This window comes from Salvia splendens, chromosome 6, assembly GCF_004379255.2.
Source record: "Salvia splendens isolate huo1 chromosome 6, SspV2, whole genome shotgun sequence".
Classification (NCBI taxonomy): Eukaryota; Viridiplantae; Streptophyta; class Magnoliopsida; order Lamiales; family Lamiaceae; genus Salvia; species Salvia splendens.
The window spans coordinates 5,976,648-5,994,083 of record NC_056037.1 but is presented as its reverse complement, the minus strand read 5'-3'; the positions used below and the strand labels follow the sequence as shown (position 1 = coordinate 5,994,083).

Here is a 17,436-nt window from a genome sequence, read left to right as displayed (position 1 = left end):
AAAAATACAAGCTGCCTTATATGGTAAATTTGAGAGGAAAAGAGCCGGATTTATGAATTAGAATTTTGATACTCTACACTACTAATCTGCAGAAAACCTATATTTAAAACATGACACTGATGAATAAAAAATAAGCACTGTATCTATAAGACATTACAAGTTTACAGTAAGCTGGATTTTAATACTACTACCTATTAACTCTTGTAGTCTGTGTGAGGCAAAAATAGTCTTTATTCACTTAGAGCAATCAAAAAAGATCATTTAAAGACAAGTTTTTCAGTCTAATATACTAAAAAATGCTGGTCTGTATCATCAAAATGGAACAAAAACAAACTACACGATCCTGCCAATCTGCTTCTCTAAATTGTGTCACGTTGAATCTTACTACATCTTGGCAATAATCGGGCCGAAAATGGTCTCGAGTTCTCTCATCTCGTCTTCAAAATAATCAACCTTTGCATGTTTATTTGACCCCAACCACTGTGTAAAAGACTCAAAAGCATCTTCCATGTTATTCTTGTCTGCTCGTGTGAGCCTGGCTGCACATCTGATGGTGTCCCTCATGCTGTAGGCGTAGTCCTCCACGGCATTCTTTGCCTCCACATTCTTCCTATGATCCTCGTCCTCCTGCTTGTACTTCTTGGCATCCATTATCATATGCTCGATTTCTACCTTGGACAGCCTGCCATTGTCGTTGGTGATGGTGATGTTCTCCTTCAGTCCAGTCCCCGTTGCCTCCGCTGACACAGTCATGATACCGTTCTCATCAATGTCGAAGCACACTTCGATTTTAGCAACACCTCTGAGCGCGGCTGGAATGCCATTGAGCTCAAATTTCCCAAGCAGATTGTTGTCTGTTGCCCTTCGTACACCCTAATCAGCACACTGGTCTGATTGTCCTCCACTGGGAAGTAATCTTCTGTTCTCCTGGTTGGGATAGTTGTATTCCTCGGAATAATTATACTCATGATATCTCCAGTAGTACGAACACCAAGGGACAAAGGAGTAACATCCCAAAGAACCAGATTCTGCACCTTGTCATTGCCATTACCACTCAACTTGGCAGCTAGTACAGCAGCACCATATGCCACAGCTTCATCCGGATTAATGCTCTTGCACAGATCCTTCCCATTGAAAAAGTCCTGCAACAGCTCCTGAACCTTGGGAATTCTACTTGACCCCCCCAACCAGCACTATGTCATGGATGCTGCTTTTCTCCATCCTTGCATCCTGCAAGCACTTCTCCACCTGCTCCACACACTTCCTGAATAAACCCTTGTTAATTTCATCAAATTTAGCACGTCTGATAGTTGTAAAGATATCAATCCCCTCAAACAATGCTTCAATCTCAATCGTGGTTTCGACAATGGATGAAAGGTTCCTCTTTGCCCTTTCACATTGACTCCTCAATCTCCCAACAGCTCTAGGGCTTCTAATTATATCTTTTTTATACTTTCGCTTGAGCTCATTCATGAAGTGATTCACCATCCCATTGTCCAAGTCTTGACCTCCAAGATGAGTATCGCCGGTAATAGCCTTCACTTCTATGATGTCCCCCTTAATCCTCACCAGAGACACATCTAACGTCCCACCACCAAAGTCAAAAAGGAGCACATTCTTTGCCACGGAGCTAGTGGACCCTTCATCCAGACCATACGCAATTGCTGCAGCAGTAGGTTCATTGATGATCCTCATAACGTTAAGGCCGGCAATGATTCCAGCATCCTTGGTCGCCTGACGCTGAGAGTCGTTGAAATAAGCAGGCACAGTTACAACAGCATCCTTGACTGTTGTTCCAAGAAATGCCTCTGAGATATCCTTCATCTTAGAGAGCACCATTGAAGAGATCTCCTCGGCTGAAAACTGTTTCTCCTCCACTTTGTAGTTTACCACGATCATAGGTTTGTTGGTTGCATCGCGTATGAGCTTGAATGGCCAGTACTTCATGTCATTCTGAACCGTTGAGTCACTGAATTTGCGGCCGATCAACCTCTTTGCATCTGTGTGACACCCACCGCGTAAGATATTCCTCAACCACATTTTGTAATTAATCATATCCCCACTTTATCTAACAGTTATCCGAATTAACTTAGAGTATCCCCAACCATTTACACTACTAAAACTCATTTTAGTGTAAATATCACATCAAATATAATTTTACTCTAACTATTTATGATTAATTAAAACTTAAAAGAATATTCTCTGTATAATGCATTTTTTACTCGTAAAATTTTTAAAAGTTTTAAATATAGGTAATCCTTCCGTCCCAACTAAGTTGAGATAAATCTTTTGGGCACGGAGATTAAGAAATTGGTGTTGAAAAGTAAGAGAGATAAATAAAATAGGAAAGATGAAGAGAGACTAAAGTAGATTGGTAAAATAAAGTAATAGTGATTAGATGTTTTGTTTTTTTAAAAAGAAATGATTCAACTTAGTTAGGACATCCAAAGAGGAATACAATTCAATTTAGCTCAATTTAGTTGAGATAGAGAGAGTTTTTTTAGTCAGATATAAAAAATGGGATTGATTTTAGAGTAGCATTAAGCTAATTTCCTACTCCATATTAGGATGGTTTAAGAAAACTATGCTTACTCATACATGTGCACTTGAAATACTAACAATAATCACAGAAGCGAAAACTCACCGAAAATAGTGTTAACTGGATTTCTGGCGGCTTGATTGATGGCGGCGTCGCCGACAAGACGCTCAGTGTCGGTGAAAGCCACGTAGGACGGGGTGGTGCGGTTGCCCTGATCGTTTACTATTACCTCAATGCGGCCGTGCCTCCACACCGCCACGCACGAATATGTCGTCCCCAAATCGATCCCAATAGCCCGTCCTTCGCCCTTTCTTGCCATTAATGATAAACACAGCTACAACTCAAACAATACAAAAATTATCAAAACTAATGCTCCAAATGTTCATCGAAAATGCTAGGAAAGAGGTGAGAAAATGAAACGTCGTACCTTGAAAGAAACCTATGATCGACCAAAAGTAGAGATCGAATATATAGAGCAAAAAAGTAGGAGTAGAATTACTTCTTGACATCAGCCGGCGTCGTCTCCCAAACAATTCCATATACTCCGTAATAAAAAAATTATATAGAATTGTTTCTAGATTCTAGTTAACGCTGCTAAATAAAGTCATAACTAAAATAAAGCTTTCTTATTATAAACAGCAAACTTTATAACAAAAAATATAGTATTACTACATATAATCATGAAGTATTTTTTCATTATTATTTTGAATGAATGACAAAAAAATAAAACTGTCTTGCCCAACTAAAAGATCCATTAAAAATTAAGTTTGATCTAAATAATAATTTTAAGTTGATTTGGAAATAAGAGTAGATATTATTTCCTTCTTTCCATAAATATAGCTTTCTTTTTCCACTTTGGTCCGTCTCACAAAAATAGTCTCTTTCTACTTTTGGCAAGTCTTTTTTTATAAGGTGGAACTCATTCTCAACGATCAATACTTAAATCACCTTTTTCTTTCTACATCTCTCATACTTTACCAATTTCGCATGAAAACATGTATTGTCCCCAAAGCCCCTATTTATAAGGGACGGGGGAGTATATATTTCCTTAAAAATAAACACTTCATTTTGGTATGTCTCATAAAAATAGTACTACTCCCTAAATAAGGCATTTCTTTTGGTCACGGTAATATTACGAAATTATGTTGAATGAGTTAAACGAAGATAAAATTAAATAGGAGAAATAAAAAAAAAAAGAGCAAAGTATGAGAGAGAAAAGAGTAAAAGTGATTAGGGGTTTAGGTTTTTGTTAAAAAAAAGAAAATGCTTAAACTTAATTGGGACAACTCAAAAAGAAATATGATTCAACTTAGTTGAGACGAAGGAAATACATTTCTATTTTTAGCAACTTTTTTTATACTTACTATTGTGGTGAGTCTGTTCTCCATTATCAATACTCCAATCACTTTTCTTTTTAAATCTTTTATACTTTATTAAATAATTTTATATTATTTTTATGGAACGGAGAAATATGATTTTATATTTGTAATAAAAAAATAAAGGACTTTATATTAACTATAAATATTCTTCGTTAAATAAAAATATAGATATTTGGAAGTACATTGAATTTTAATTCATAATTGATAAAGAATGAAAGAAATATAAAGACAAATATTAGTAGAGAATGTGGCCACCAAATTAGAATTAGAGAAAAAGAAGTTATAAAACTATGCCAAAATATAGATTGAGTCTCTATTTCTATGGGATGACGGAGTATAAATTAGAGTTACAGTCCATGTTTCATATTTTTATATTCTCTCTTCCGTTAATGCGATGTAAGTTGGAGTATTTCTTCGTATCATTCGATATTTGATAATTCGATTTTTTTAAAAATAAAGTAGTGTCATTACTGTGGTTTCCAATCTTTATGAGTCATAGTAATTGGCTAATTGCTAGTCTACCTTTTTGGACCTTTTTGGTGATGGAAATTCTTTTATAGAGTGATCGGAGAATTTCTGAATGGATCGTAACAAGATTCTCCACTAGGGACATTAATTTCAAACAAACCTAGTGGTTTTATTATCACGCACAACTATTTTGACTGATGATGAATTAAGAATTCAATTCATTGTTTGCCTTTTTCTTATTCTTAATTGTTTCCACGTATATATAGTGAAAGTGGTTACAGATAATGTTTGAACTCATCTTCATTTGGCTTTTATTAGTACTAGATATTTGGTCTTAACAAAAGAAATAAGTACTCCCTCCGTCTCTCAAATATTGTCACAGTTTGACCGAACACAGATCTTAAGAAATGTAATGGAAAGTGAGTTGAAAAAAGTTAATAGGATATGAGTCCTACTTTTAAAGGATTAGTTTTATAATAAAATGTGAGTGAGAATCACTACTAGAAAATCAGCATTCCGTGACACTTGAAAATGTCAAGAGAAATATAGTTTTGTGGCACTTCATCTATACTGGCACTTGAGGCAAGTGTCATGCCAAAAGTTGTAATAACAGGTGGAGTGTGAGGATAGAACATCTATTCCTTCACCTAAACATGTCATGAAGAAACGCATGTGGTGGCACTAAGAAGTGTCAAAAGATAATGTCTAAGACTACACCATTTTACAGCGTTTGAATATTTACAAAATGGCTCCTATAAATGTTTTTAATTAGAATTTACCTCTATATTGTATTTAATTTATACTTCCACCTATAAATTTCGGTAATTTTCATTTTCATCCTTCAAATATTTATATATTATATTTTCATCCTTTAAATACTTGTATTTATCTTTTTTCTCTTGTAATATACCAAAATTTTACTAAACAATATTAATCATCCAATAAAATGTATAAATAACTCATTAAAATATCAAATTTGAATAGACAAAACTTCAAAGTATCTATTGGTCTTACACCAAAATCTTACATGTATTGAAACAAAATTCATACAAATGGAATGAACTACTACTTAAACTCAAAACACAAAAACCATACCAAATAAAATAAACTACTTAAACTATACAAACAAAACTAGTACTAAAAATTGTAAAGTCTTCATTCCTCTAAAACAGGATAACACATTTATACGTGCATTCCTTGTCTCTTTTGATATTTGAGCCTCTTCTATTTGTCAAAAGAGCGAAAGTCCTATACAACGTGAACTGAAACATTAAAATTATAAATTTTCAAGTTACTACCATAAATTACAACAGATATACTGGCATTAGATGAATAATACATATGGACAATATCAACTATAAGAGAAACTGAAAAAAATAAAAGTAAATAACAACCAAAAGTTATACGATATCTTATGCCATGATATAGAAAACATCAAAATAGTAAGAAACACAAGACTATGTAGTATTTGGCAACCAACATACAACCTTAAGTATACCATAGGAAGAAAGTAAAGTTCTAATTCAATCTCAAACACAATTATCATGATGACAAGCATAAAGGAGATTGATCAAACAAAAAATAATATAACTAGTAAAATAAATTTACAGCCATCAAAATGTGAGTTGAGAAATTTTCAGGATGTGAATCAAATTGCAAAGACAAAAATTTTCAGGGTGTGAATCAAATTGCAAAGACAATCATTCTCTCATTATTTAATCAATTGCTGTAAACCACACCAAACATATTCAAATTAATGATGAAATTTCAAAACATCTAAAACAAAAACATTTAAGTAGTATAACTTAATTCAGTTGGGATTACATTTATGTTTACCTCCTGCAGACATAGCTTTAGTAGGCTCAACATATTTCTTATTTCGACTAATTTAACATCTAATTACCTCGTATTTTGCAAGGCATCTTCAGATTCACTCACTGTATTAATGGCAACATGTGTTATATGAAGCACATTGAGGACTACTAAAGTCAATCCTTATGTATCATTGCCATAAATTAAATATTTGGTTTGGAATTGATAATCCTCAAGAATATGTATATTTGGATACAACTTTATCATCACCTAGATATTTTGAAGACTAAACTTCACTATTGAAACTTTGAAAGGCAAGTCCTAAATATGATCTATAATGCTTATCAGAAACAAAACATATATCTCAAGTCATAAAAAAATTAATCAAAACAACCGAAGAGCATTTATGCATATACTTGATTAGAGATAGAATCCTTGTCCTTGAACAAGTAAATGATGCTAGCAGTAACAAACGATTCAAACACAACACCAATCAATCTTATAGTATTTGTTTCCTTGAGAGCGGTGACAGTTTCCTAGTGAGTACTCATAGCAATTTCTATATGTCTAAAAACAATTAAAGAATGAGTATAGAATTTATTGGATTGTTCATAAAACTATAAAATGCATACCTTTCATAACTCAGATTTGTCTGTTCTCCCAACATACATCTTCAATTTCATATCTCCCAAATGATATTGATCCCGAAAGAAAAGATTATGTATGTTCATCCAAAGAGGGGCAAACTAAGAAGAAAGGAGACCACCAATAAACCTTTGATTATAAATTAAATTTTGTTATTTGCTACAAAGTATATCAACAAAACTCTTTTCCATCGACAATGTTGTCTAAAATAGCTACAATACACTACTTGGTTCACCCAGTATCGAAGCATATCTAGAAAATTATTCATAAATGAAGTCACAAAAGATATAAAATTTCCCAAATTCATAATCATAACTTAACAAGAATTACTCCCAAATGCAAATAGGGCATGTTTGTAATTCAATTTTTTCTCCCAATCTCAAAATATCAGCATCAGCCACACAATTTGTCTAAAAACAATTAAAGAATGAGTATAAACCCAACAACTCACCATCTTCATACGCACAACGTGATCCAGCCATCAAAAGAATATTTGGAGCAATTTAAACGCATAAAAAAGTTAAAACAGATCCCAAATCTTCAAGCCTAATGGTTCCATTTCTTAACTGCTCAAAACCATCAATCTTTACAAGCATCTGAAATGCCACAGACAACAAACCATCACACAAAAAATTGATATATTTATTCAATTCAGCCTTACAAAAATTCCAAAAACATATAGAAATTACAATTGCAAAAAATTTCATAAGGAGAACTTACCTTATAATCGACTTAGAGTAATAGACTTGTGAACTATCTGAGTCGTCTTCTGTCAAAATTTCTTCTCTTTCTTGACTTGTGAACTATTTGTGGTTTCCGATCGCTGTGGAAGAGTGGCGCGCGCAGTTTCATTTCAATTAGGTTTTGGAGCTAGTTTGCCGCTTATTTCTTAATTTCTGAAAGATATTAAAATATAAAAACTAGTCCACAAAGTATTTCATGAAATAAACGTCTTTAGTATATTTTACACTTATGAAATGTGTATACGGAGTATTATGATAAAATAATATTATTAACATTTAATTTAATGGAAAGATATCACTAGTTTACTAGAATAAGTTTATATTTTACAGAATTAATAATCTTCAATTTTAAAATAATAGTTTTCTGACTTTCTTAATTAAAGTTTTCTAAAAGTATTCGTATTATTGATACACTACTAAACTATTTCTACAACTCCAGTATACTGTAATTAACTCTCTTGCCGTATAATTTAGACGAATTATTATTTGTTTAAAATAAAATTCATAAATAAAAAGTAGTGCCAATGCAGTTTAGGTCAATATTATTTTTATGTATTTTATGTTGAAATATCAAATTTGTTTTACTTACATATTTTTTTAATAAAATTAGTTTGGAAGAATTACGTATGAAATAGAATTGTGTGTAGACATGATAAGTGTAAGTAAAGGAAGCTTATCTTGGCATTTAACTTGATATGTAATATTAGTATGTGATATAAATGCAGCAAAAAGATGGTGTGTTGATAGAATATCTGTGCTGGCACTTTTTATAAATTGTCATAAGTAAGGTGTAAGGACAGCCCATTTTTCTAGTAGTGAATAAGTTAATGAATTGTGGGGTTCATTACCAAGAAGATATAAAGTGAAATGTGACAAATTTTGTGGAACGGACGGAAATAGAAAAATGTGACAAAATTTGAGGAACGGAGGGAAGGAGTAGTATTTATTTGGTTTGTTTTGAACACAAGATATAATAATAGTACCATATTTTTCCATGTGATCGAAATTCCATTCTTGTCCCTACAAACCCTAAAATACAAAGTAGATACTAACTTATCTCCTGTGCGACGCTGTGGAACGGTATTCACTGGCGTAGTCGGTTGGTTGTCCAAGATTGGTCTTACCTATGTCTCACAACTCGTTCCAAGAACCTTGCACGGGGGCTTGTTCTATCTCGAATGCTCTTTTCCCCTCCAGTAGTTAAATGTAATTAAAACAAACATATACTACAATAATACATTTGATAAAAGTATTGAGTTTTATTAAAATAAGTTGGGTGCAAAATTATGAGTGAGAATAATTTGTGTCAAACATTTGGCATAAGAATAATTTTTATTATAAAGTATAGTATTGATAAATGTGCATAAATAGTATTTAGAACAAAATTATATGAATTTAGTTAGTTTGAAAAAAAATGAGTGTACATATCCAACTGAGTACATTTGATATTAATAACAGTTTAATTAAATAACATAGATATATGAATATTAAATAATTGAATTGTGAAAATATAACTAAAAGATAGTAAAATAAACCACACTAATAATTATAATCTCAATCTGAGGTAATATAAGAAAAATGGTAAATTCAATTACGCATTTTAAGTTCAAACTATTAGTATAATATACTCCGTCTGTATCATGTTGCTCGTATTTTCTATTTTGACTCATCCCAATCTACATACAGTACATTTTTTATATTTTAAATAAGAATTATTAATATATTAGAGTTAATTAAGTGTTTCTTTATTAAGTGATATTTCATTACGATTAAAATACTAATTTAATTACGCTAAAAAATTGATCTCAAATTTATGACAAAAAATGAAAAGTACGAGTAATGCGGAACGGATGGAGGATTTAATATTATGTAGGGTACATAGCTTACTGCTAGATTAATTCTAGAGCTGAATAATTGGTGGCAAGATAATTTAATCATGAGGTTGAACAGACAAAAAAATATTAATTAGTGTAATGTTACATTTTTGTCAATAGATAATCGACTTCGCATTAGCCCAACAAAAAAGTTACTCTGCGTAATGGATGACGTTTTTCACACAAATCTTAATCAATACTCTACTTCATTGACCAACCCAATTAATTGAAGCTCCACCTTCACAGTATAATACTTATCATCCAAAATTCTAGGGCTATACCAATTCTTCTTGGCGCCTCACTTCCTTAGTTCCTTTATCCTTAGCTTCGTGATTTAAACTTCTATTTTCCCTATATTTGATATTATTAATAATTACTAATAGTAGTACTATAATATTTGCAGCACAAATTATAAAACTTAATTAGAAAAGGATGACTATGGAGGCCTTAGAATAAGTATGCAGATGAAGATAATTAAGTGTTCGAGGCAAACTATTTATTATGAAAAGACAACTGTTTAATTAATTCACTTAATATTTATTATAAAACCGGTTTACCATTGTAGACAAATACATAAATAACATGACATGGTTTTTTTGGAGTGGATATTCGTGGAAATGGTTTGTAGTATGAAGTAAATTGGAAACAAATTTGCATGACAGTTTTGATCCAAAGATAAAATATTGGCGACCGCCCCTAGATTTGCGGCTACCTATATTACATATGCACATCTTCAAAATTCCATGATTCGTGTACCCAGTTTTTCAAAACACGTCATTTCGGACGTAGGTTTCATTTTGTAAATTTGATTTAAAAGAAAATTCGGACGTAGGTTTCACCATCCCATTGATCTCCAAGATGAGTATCACCAGCAATAGCCTTCACTTCTGTGATTCCTCCCTTAATCGTCACTAGAGACACATCGAATGTGCCACCACCAAGGTCAAAAAAGAACACATTCTTTGCCACAGAAGTAGCCCCTTCCAATAGACCGTATGCAATGGCTGCAGCAGTAGGCTCGTTTATGAACCTCATAATGTTGAGGCCAGCAATGGTTCCAGCATCCTTGGTCGCCTGACGCTGAGAGTCGTTAAAATAAGCAGGCACAGTCACGACAGCATTCTTGACAGTTGATCCAAGATATTTCTCGGCGATATCCTTCATCTTGGAGAGCACCATTGAAGAGATCTCCTCGGCTGAAAACTGTTTCTCCTCCCCTTTATAGTTTACCACAATCATAGGCTTGTCAGCAGGGCCGGGAATGACCTTGAACGGCCAAAATGTCATGTCACTTTGAACCGTTGGGTCACTAAATTTGCGGCCGATCAACCTCTTTGCATCTGTGTAAGATATAATTCAACTAGTTGGAGACTTGAAGTAGAAAGAGAAGCAAAACAACAAAGCTTAGAGTGATTCATCTCCCCAAATGGAGCTTGAATGGGTTAGTAGAGTCTGCTCCAACCACATTTTACAGTATTTAGTCCTCTCCCCACTTCATAACTGATGGGGTACGTACTAAACAAGCCCAATAGCAGTGACGGCCCATCAGCCTACAGCTCGGTAAAAGCCAACCAATCAGTTCGGCATTACCAAAGAGTTCGGCTCCAGCCTACAGCTCGGTAAAAGCCGACCAATAAGGCTCTACTCTCAGATCGGCAAAAGCTGCTCGGCAACAGTTCAGAAGTTCGGTCTCAGTATTCGACCGAACTGGGAGATAGTGGACTCATGCAGAACCTCCACGACCTCCACTACACGATCTATTTAGTGGTGTCAACTCATGCAGGATAGCGGACCAAACAAAGAGATAGTGGACCCATGCAGGATCTCATGACCTCCACGACATCCACTACTTAGTTAGTGGTGATGCAAGCCACGACCTAGTTAGTGGGGATGCAAGCCACGATCTTAGTTCAATGTATAAATAGAACTTAGATCAGATAGAAGAGGGCTCTCGAGAGATCAAATATCAAATAGCAAGTCTGTATTGTAAGCTGTAGAAAACAGATCAAGCAATACAACTCTGCCCTCTTTTCTTCCCGTGGACGTAGATTTACCTCAGTAAATCGAACCACGTAAATCTCTGTGTCGTGATCTGTATTTTCCAGCATTCATCACCATCAAAGATTCGCCAAACCATCAATAACAGTCGATCCTAATTTAACTTTGAAAATAAAATTATCCCTCCTCACAAATACACAAATCGAAATTAATTAAGTATTTTTAATTAATACCACACACATCCAATTACTATCCATCCAGAAGCAACATTTGAAGTTTCCATTTACTTTTGCCGGATCCTTTTACTCCATTAGTAATTACTACTTGTAGGACATAACCACAAAACAAGGAAGTCGTTATCATTATTTAACTTTGATAAGACGAAGTAACACAAGGCACCAAAATTTGAAATACTAATAATACAGTACTAATCACTGAAGAGGAAACTCACCGAAAACAGTGTTGATGGGATTACTGGCGGCTTGATTGCTTGCAGCGTCTCCGACAAGACGCTCTGTGTCAGTGAAAGCCACGTAGGACGTTGCCCTGATCGTTTACTACTATATCAATACGGTCATTTATAGAAAGTTGTCTCAACTCACTACCATATACATCAATTTATTTGCAACTTATATCAATATGACTCATCATTACAACTCATTAAACACTAATAACAATGAGATCCATTAACACTGCTTTAGCTATCCTTCAACTCCTCTCTCTTACTTTAATTTGAACGCCCATATTTTTATGGGATGGAGGAAGATTTTTATAGTTTTACGTTAACAAAGTTACATGAGTATAAATTCCTTTCAATATACATATATATTGTGGACTTGTAGTGCAAAAGACTCTCTTGTCGACACACATCACTTTCTTCAACACAAATTCCATTCACTATATGAAGAATATTAAGATTGATAAAAAAATAAAATAAAAGTGTGTAATTCTCTAAAGAGGGGCAAACCTCTACTACCTTTGTACATGAAAATCTAGTAGTTTATGCGCCCCTTCTCGCCATTAAGGATGGCAACGATAAACAACGCTACATCACAAACAACACACACAGACAGAAATGATCAAAATGAGTACTCCAAATGCACGTTACTGAAAGAGGTTTTGAAAGGTGAGAAAATGAAATGACGCGTACCTGAGACAAACCCTAACCTGAAACGATCAGCCAATATCGAACAAAAAGTAGGAGTAGCAGCCATCACCATATATAAATATAGGTCTCTCTGTCATCTTAATAAGAAAAATATGTAACGCCGCCAAATTAAATTGTAAACTAAAATTCTACTCCATTTGACTTAGTTTAAACTTTAAAGACGGACGAGGGAGGTTGTATCGGAAGAAGGTTTTTTTTTTACATAAGATCCACTTGTTCAATTTACAATATAGTAGTAGCTTGGTGATCCTATCAGATATCTATTTAGTAGTTAAACATTATTTCGGAAAATATCAACAAAATTAACACTAGAACTAAATTATGGGCATCGAATTTGCGAGCTTATATAAATAAATAATAAAAATATAGTCGAAGATTTAGTTGCATGATATTTGTTTGGATTATTTGGGCTAATTACATGCCAATCACCATTTAAATCTTTAATTTAACCAAATTTCCAAATTAAACAAAAATATAAAATATACTCCCTCCGTCCCACCACAAGGGATCAAATTTCCATTTTGAGTTGTCCCACCACATGTGATCAATTTTGTTATTTAGCTAAAAACAAAACTTCAATCATCTCTTACTTTATTCATTCTCTCTTACTTTATTCTCTCTTTATCTCTCTTACTTTTTCTTCTCTCATACATTACTCTCTCCACTTTAACTCAATATATATCATATTCTTAATTTTCGTGTCCAAAAGAAATCTATCACTTATAATGGGACGGAGGGAGTACTCCCTTTCATCTAAGTTAGCTGAGTTATTTTTTTATCACGAGAATTAAGAAATTGATATTTAAAGATTAAGGTGAAGAAAGAATCATGTATAAAAGAATAAAGTATGAGAAACGACTCAACTACGTTAAGATGACAAAAAAAGAATACGACTAACTATTGTTGGACGGATGAATAGTATGCATAAGTATAAATTTTATGTAATCAAATATACTTAATAAAGTATTATGCATAAGTATAAATTTTATGTAATCATATATACTTAATAATACTGCTATTAATTATCAGGTCTCAAAATCTAAATATGCCCCGAGCAGGGTGGAATGAACGACGCAACAATTAACATGGTATCTGATGAGATTTTTCATAGGTATATGTCGTGGAAATATATAATAGTATGAGCTATTTAGAATATAAGTTTTCTTGACATATCATTTCGTTATAACGTGCATATATAACACATTCTAATACCATTGACATCATTTCGTGACGTGCATAAAACATTCTAATCCTATTGACATTATATCAGACATTTAGTCATAGCGTGCATAGCACATCCTATCAGTTTCATAAAACAAATTACATAAGTGAAGTAGATATCATATCATTCCCCAGTGTGCTTCTTCCAGTTGTTGTGGGTCTATATAAATCGAACTATTAACTCCCCCTTGCATTTAGCCTTCGTTCCAATTGGACGACATCGCGGCGCTTGGCCCACCTCCTCGCTTGAACATTGGCCTGTGTCGGTGTGCTTTGTGTGTTTCGGGGCCGATCTTGAATTGGACTCTATGCAGTTGCAAAACTTTTGAATTTCAGGGATCACTCATTCAAAACAAGCCCGAAGCTTCTTGTACATCTGTAGTGGAAAACCATCAGACCGAATCGAATTGTACGCCTCACAAACTCTCAGCCAAATCTACCATCAACACAAAACTATTTCATATACTCCCTATTATCTCTTGTGGTCAGTGAGTGGCAAAATTAGTTTTCATTCACTTATAAAGCAGTCAAAAATATCATTTCACCATATTTTTTCAGTCTAATACACTGAAATGTTGGCCTCACTTCAACAAGGTGTCTATACCAGCAAAACGGAACAAAACAAACTATATGATCCTGCCAGTCTACTTCTCTATAGTCCAAATCACCAAGCCTTCTTCTTGCTACATCTTGTCAATAATCGGGCCGAAAATAGTCTTGAGCTCCTTCATCTTGTCTTCAAAATCGTCAGCTTTTGCATATTTATTTGACTTCACCCACTCTATGAAAGACTCAAAGGCAACTTCCATCTTATTCTTGTCTGCTTGTGTGAGCCTGGCTGCACCTCTGATTGTGTTTCTCGTGCTGTAGGCATAGTCCTCCACAACATTCTTTGCCTTAACATTTTTCTTATGCTCCTCGTCCTCCTGCTTGTACTTCTCGGCATCCATAATCATATTTTCAATTTCTACCTTGGACAGCCTGCCATTTTCGTTAGTGATGGTGATGCTCTTCTTCAGTTCAGTACCCGTTACTTCCGATGACACAGTCATGATACCATTCACATCAATGTCGAAGCAGTCCTTGAATTTAACAACACCTCTGGGAGCTGGTGGAATGCCTTCGAGCTTGAATTGCCCAAGCAGATTGTTGTCTGATGCCCTGCTTCTTTCGCCCTCATACACCCTAATTGTCACACTGGTCTGATTGTCCTTAACTGTGCAGAAACCACTTTTTGTTCTCCTGGTTGGGATAGTTGTATTCCTCGGGATAATAACGCTCATGATATCTCCATCACATTTAACACCAAGGGATAAAGGAGTGACATCCAAAACAACAAGATTCTGGACGGTGTTATTGCCATCGCCACTCAGCTTGGCAGCTAGCACAGCAGCACCATATGCCACAGCTTCATCTGGATTAATACTCTTGCACAAATCTTTTCCATTAAACAAGTTCTGCAACAATTGCTGGATCTTGGGAATTCTACTTGACCCCCCAACCAACACCACTTCATGGATGCTGCTCTTCTCCATCTTTGCATCTCGCAAGCACATCTCCACCTGCTCCACACACTTGCTGAATAAACCCGTGTTAAGTTCATCGAATTTAGCCCGAGTAATAGTAGAAAAGAAATCAATCCCCTCAAACAATGCTTCAATCTCAATTGTGGTTTGGAAAGTGGAAGAAAGGATCCTCTTTGCTCTTTCACAGGCGGTCCTCAATCTCCTAACCGCTCTTAGGCTTCCACTTATATCCTTACGATACTTGCACTTGAACTCTTTCATGAAGTGATTCACCATCTGGTGGTCCAAGTCTTGACCTCCAAGATGAGTATCACCGGCAACAGCCTTCACTTTTATGGTGCCAGCCTCAATTGTAGCTATAGACACATCAAACGTGCCACCACCAAGGTCAAAAATGAGTACATTCTTTGTCTCAGAGCTAGCATTCCCATCATCAAGACCATACGCAATGGCTGCAGCTGTAGGCTCATTGATGATCCTCATAATGTTAAGACCAGCAATGGTTCCAGCATCCTTGGTCGCCCGACGCTGAGAGTCGTTGAAATAAGCAGGTACAGTCACGACAGCATCCTTGACGGTGGATCCAAGATATGCCTCAGAGATATCCTTCATCTTAGAGAGCACCATTGAAGAGATCTCCTCGGTTGAAAACTGTTTCTCCTCCCCTTTGTAGTTTACCACGATCATAGGTTTGTCGGCAACATCGGGTATGACCTTGAATGGCCACAACTTCATGTCACTCTGAACCGTTGGGTCACTGAATTTGCGACCAATCAACCGCTTTGCATCTGCTTAACACCGTGTAAGAAATTATTAATCTAGTTAGAGACTTAGAGTAGCGATAGCGAGTGAATAGATACAGCAAAATTTATCCATACCCCAGATGGAGCTTGATTGGCTTAGTGGTGTCTCACACGTACACAAATCCAAATTGGTCAATATATATATATATATATAGTATATAGTTCTACTACATACATAGAAATTAAAAAAGGTAAGTATGATTGAGATATTTGAAGTTTCAATTTGCATTTTTGCTAGACCGCTTCACTCCATTAGTAATTAGGGCATTACCATAAAAGTAAGAACTCGTAATCATTATTTAGCTTCGATAAAAAAAAAACTCTCAACATCACACGCATTACACGAAATACAGCAAGACACGGAAATTTGAAGAGAAAACTCACCGAAAACAGTGTTAATAGGATTTCTGGCGGCTTGATTGTTGGCGGCGTCGCCGACGAGACGCTCAGTGTCGGTGAAAGCCACGTAGGACGGGGTGGTGCGGTTGCCCTGATCGTTTACTATTATCTCAATACGGCCGTGCTTCCACACCGCCACGCACGTATATGTCGTCCCCAAATCGATTCCAATCGCCCGTCCTTCGCCCTTTCTCGCCATCAATAATGCCAAACACTGCTACAACTCAAACAATATACAAATTATAAAAGCTAATGCTCCAAATGCTTGTCTAAAACGTGAAATTTTCAATAAGGAACTGCGCCGCACGGTACTGAAAGGGGAGAATATGAAACGACGTACCTTGAAAACAAACCCTAATCCGAAACTATCAGCCAATCCAAATGTATGAGCAAAAAGTAAGTCTCAGTACTTCCCGCCATCACCTTTTCTCCTTATTATTATTATTATTATTATTATTATTATTATTATACGAATAATACGAATAAAATTATTAAATAAGATATTTTGAAGATATTTTAATATAAATTTATATCAGGATAGATTGATAACTATCTTAAATTGATAACAGACAAATATCTTCGTGTTGACAAGATGTTTACATAATTGTTAGTTATCAATTTTAAAATAATTGTTAACCAACCAGACCCTTTATATCATTATATAAATTTGCGAGCATCAGTATATAATATATTTCGGCAAATATCGAGGCCATCAAATTTGATTTAAATTTATATAAGTATTCTGTCATTCAACATAAGAAAATAAATAAATAGGTAGAACTATAGTAGTGTTCTTATAGCAGTAGAAAAGTTTAGTTGCATGCCATTTGTTTGGATTATTTGGGATAATTACATCCCAAT

At 34.7% G+C, this 17,436-nt stretch overlaps 1 protein-coding gene, 1 long non-coding RNA gene and 2 pseudogenes across 3 annotated transcripts; all 4 read right to left on the bottom strand.

Annotated features, from left to right (window-relative positions):
• Positions 1 to 213: 213 nt before the first annotated feature.
• LOC121808029 lies at positions 214 to 2,957 on the bottom strand (annotated as a pseudogene).
• Positions 2,958 to 5,316: 2,359 nt separating this feature from the next.
• Positions 5,317 to 7,705, bottom strand: LOC121808031. 2 transcript variants are annotated; one of them, XR_006052092.1, is made up of 4 exons: positions 7,564 to 7,705; positions 7,295 to 7,439; positions 6,831 to 6,944; positions 5,317 to 5,648 (listed from the first exon to the last, which is right to left on the bottom strand). It is a non-coding gene; the product is annotated as an uncharacterized LOC121808031 (long non-coding RNA). The 2 variants fall into 2 exon arrangements; XR_006052093.1 differs by having other exon boundaries at positions 5,317 to 5,634.
• Positions 7,706 to 10,270: 2,565 nt separating this feature from the next.
• LOC121808675 lies at positions 10,271 to 12,672 on the bottom strand (annotated as a pseudogene).
• A 1,680-nt stretch (positions 12,673 to 14,352) lies between these two features.
• On the bottom strand, positions 14,353 to 16,953 carry LOC121808028 (heat shock cognate 70 kDa protein-like). Its single transcript, XM_042208365.1, has 3 exons — positions 16,916 to 16,953; positions 16,561 to 16,789; positions 14,353 to 16,161 (listed from the first exon to the last, which is right to left on the bottom strand). Exons 2-3 carry the CDS (start codon positions 16,772 to 16,774, stop codon positions 14,531 to 14,533), a joined length of 1,845 nt encoding a protein of 614 aa, XP_042064299.1. The 5' UTR covers positions 16,775 to 16,789; positions 16,916 to 16,953; the 3' UTR covers positions 14,353 to 14,530.
• Between the last annotated feature and the right edge of the window lie 483 nt (positions 16,954 to 17,436).

Excerpts from the sequence above, each read along its gene's own strand:
- LOC121808028 (XM_042208365.1), bottom strand. The coding sequence starts at position 16,774 with ATGGCGAGAAAGGGCGAAGGACGGGCGATTGGAATCGATTTGGGGACG. Across the intron at positions 16,162-16,560 it reads TCCTATTAACACTGTTTTCG|ATGCAAAGCGGTTGATTGGT; the intron begins GTGAGTTTTCTC and ends GGTGTTAAGCAG.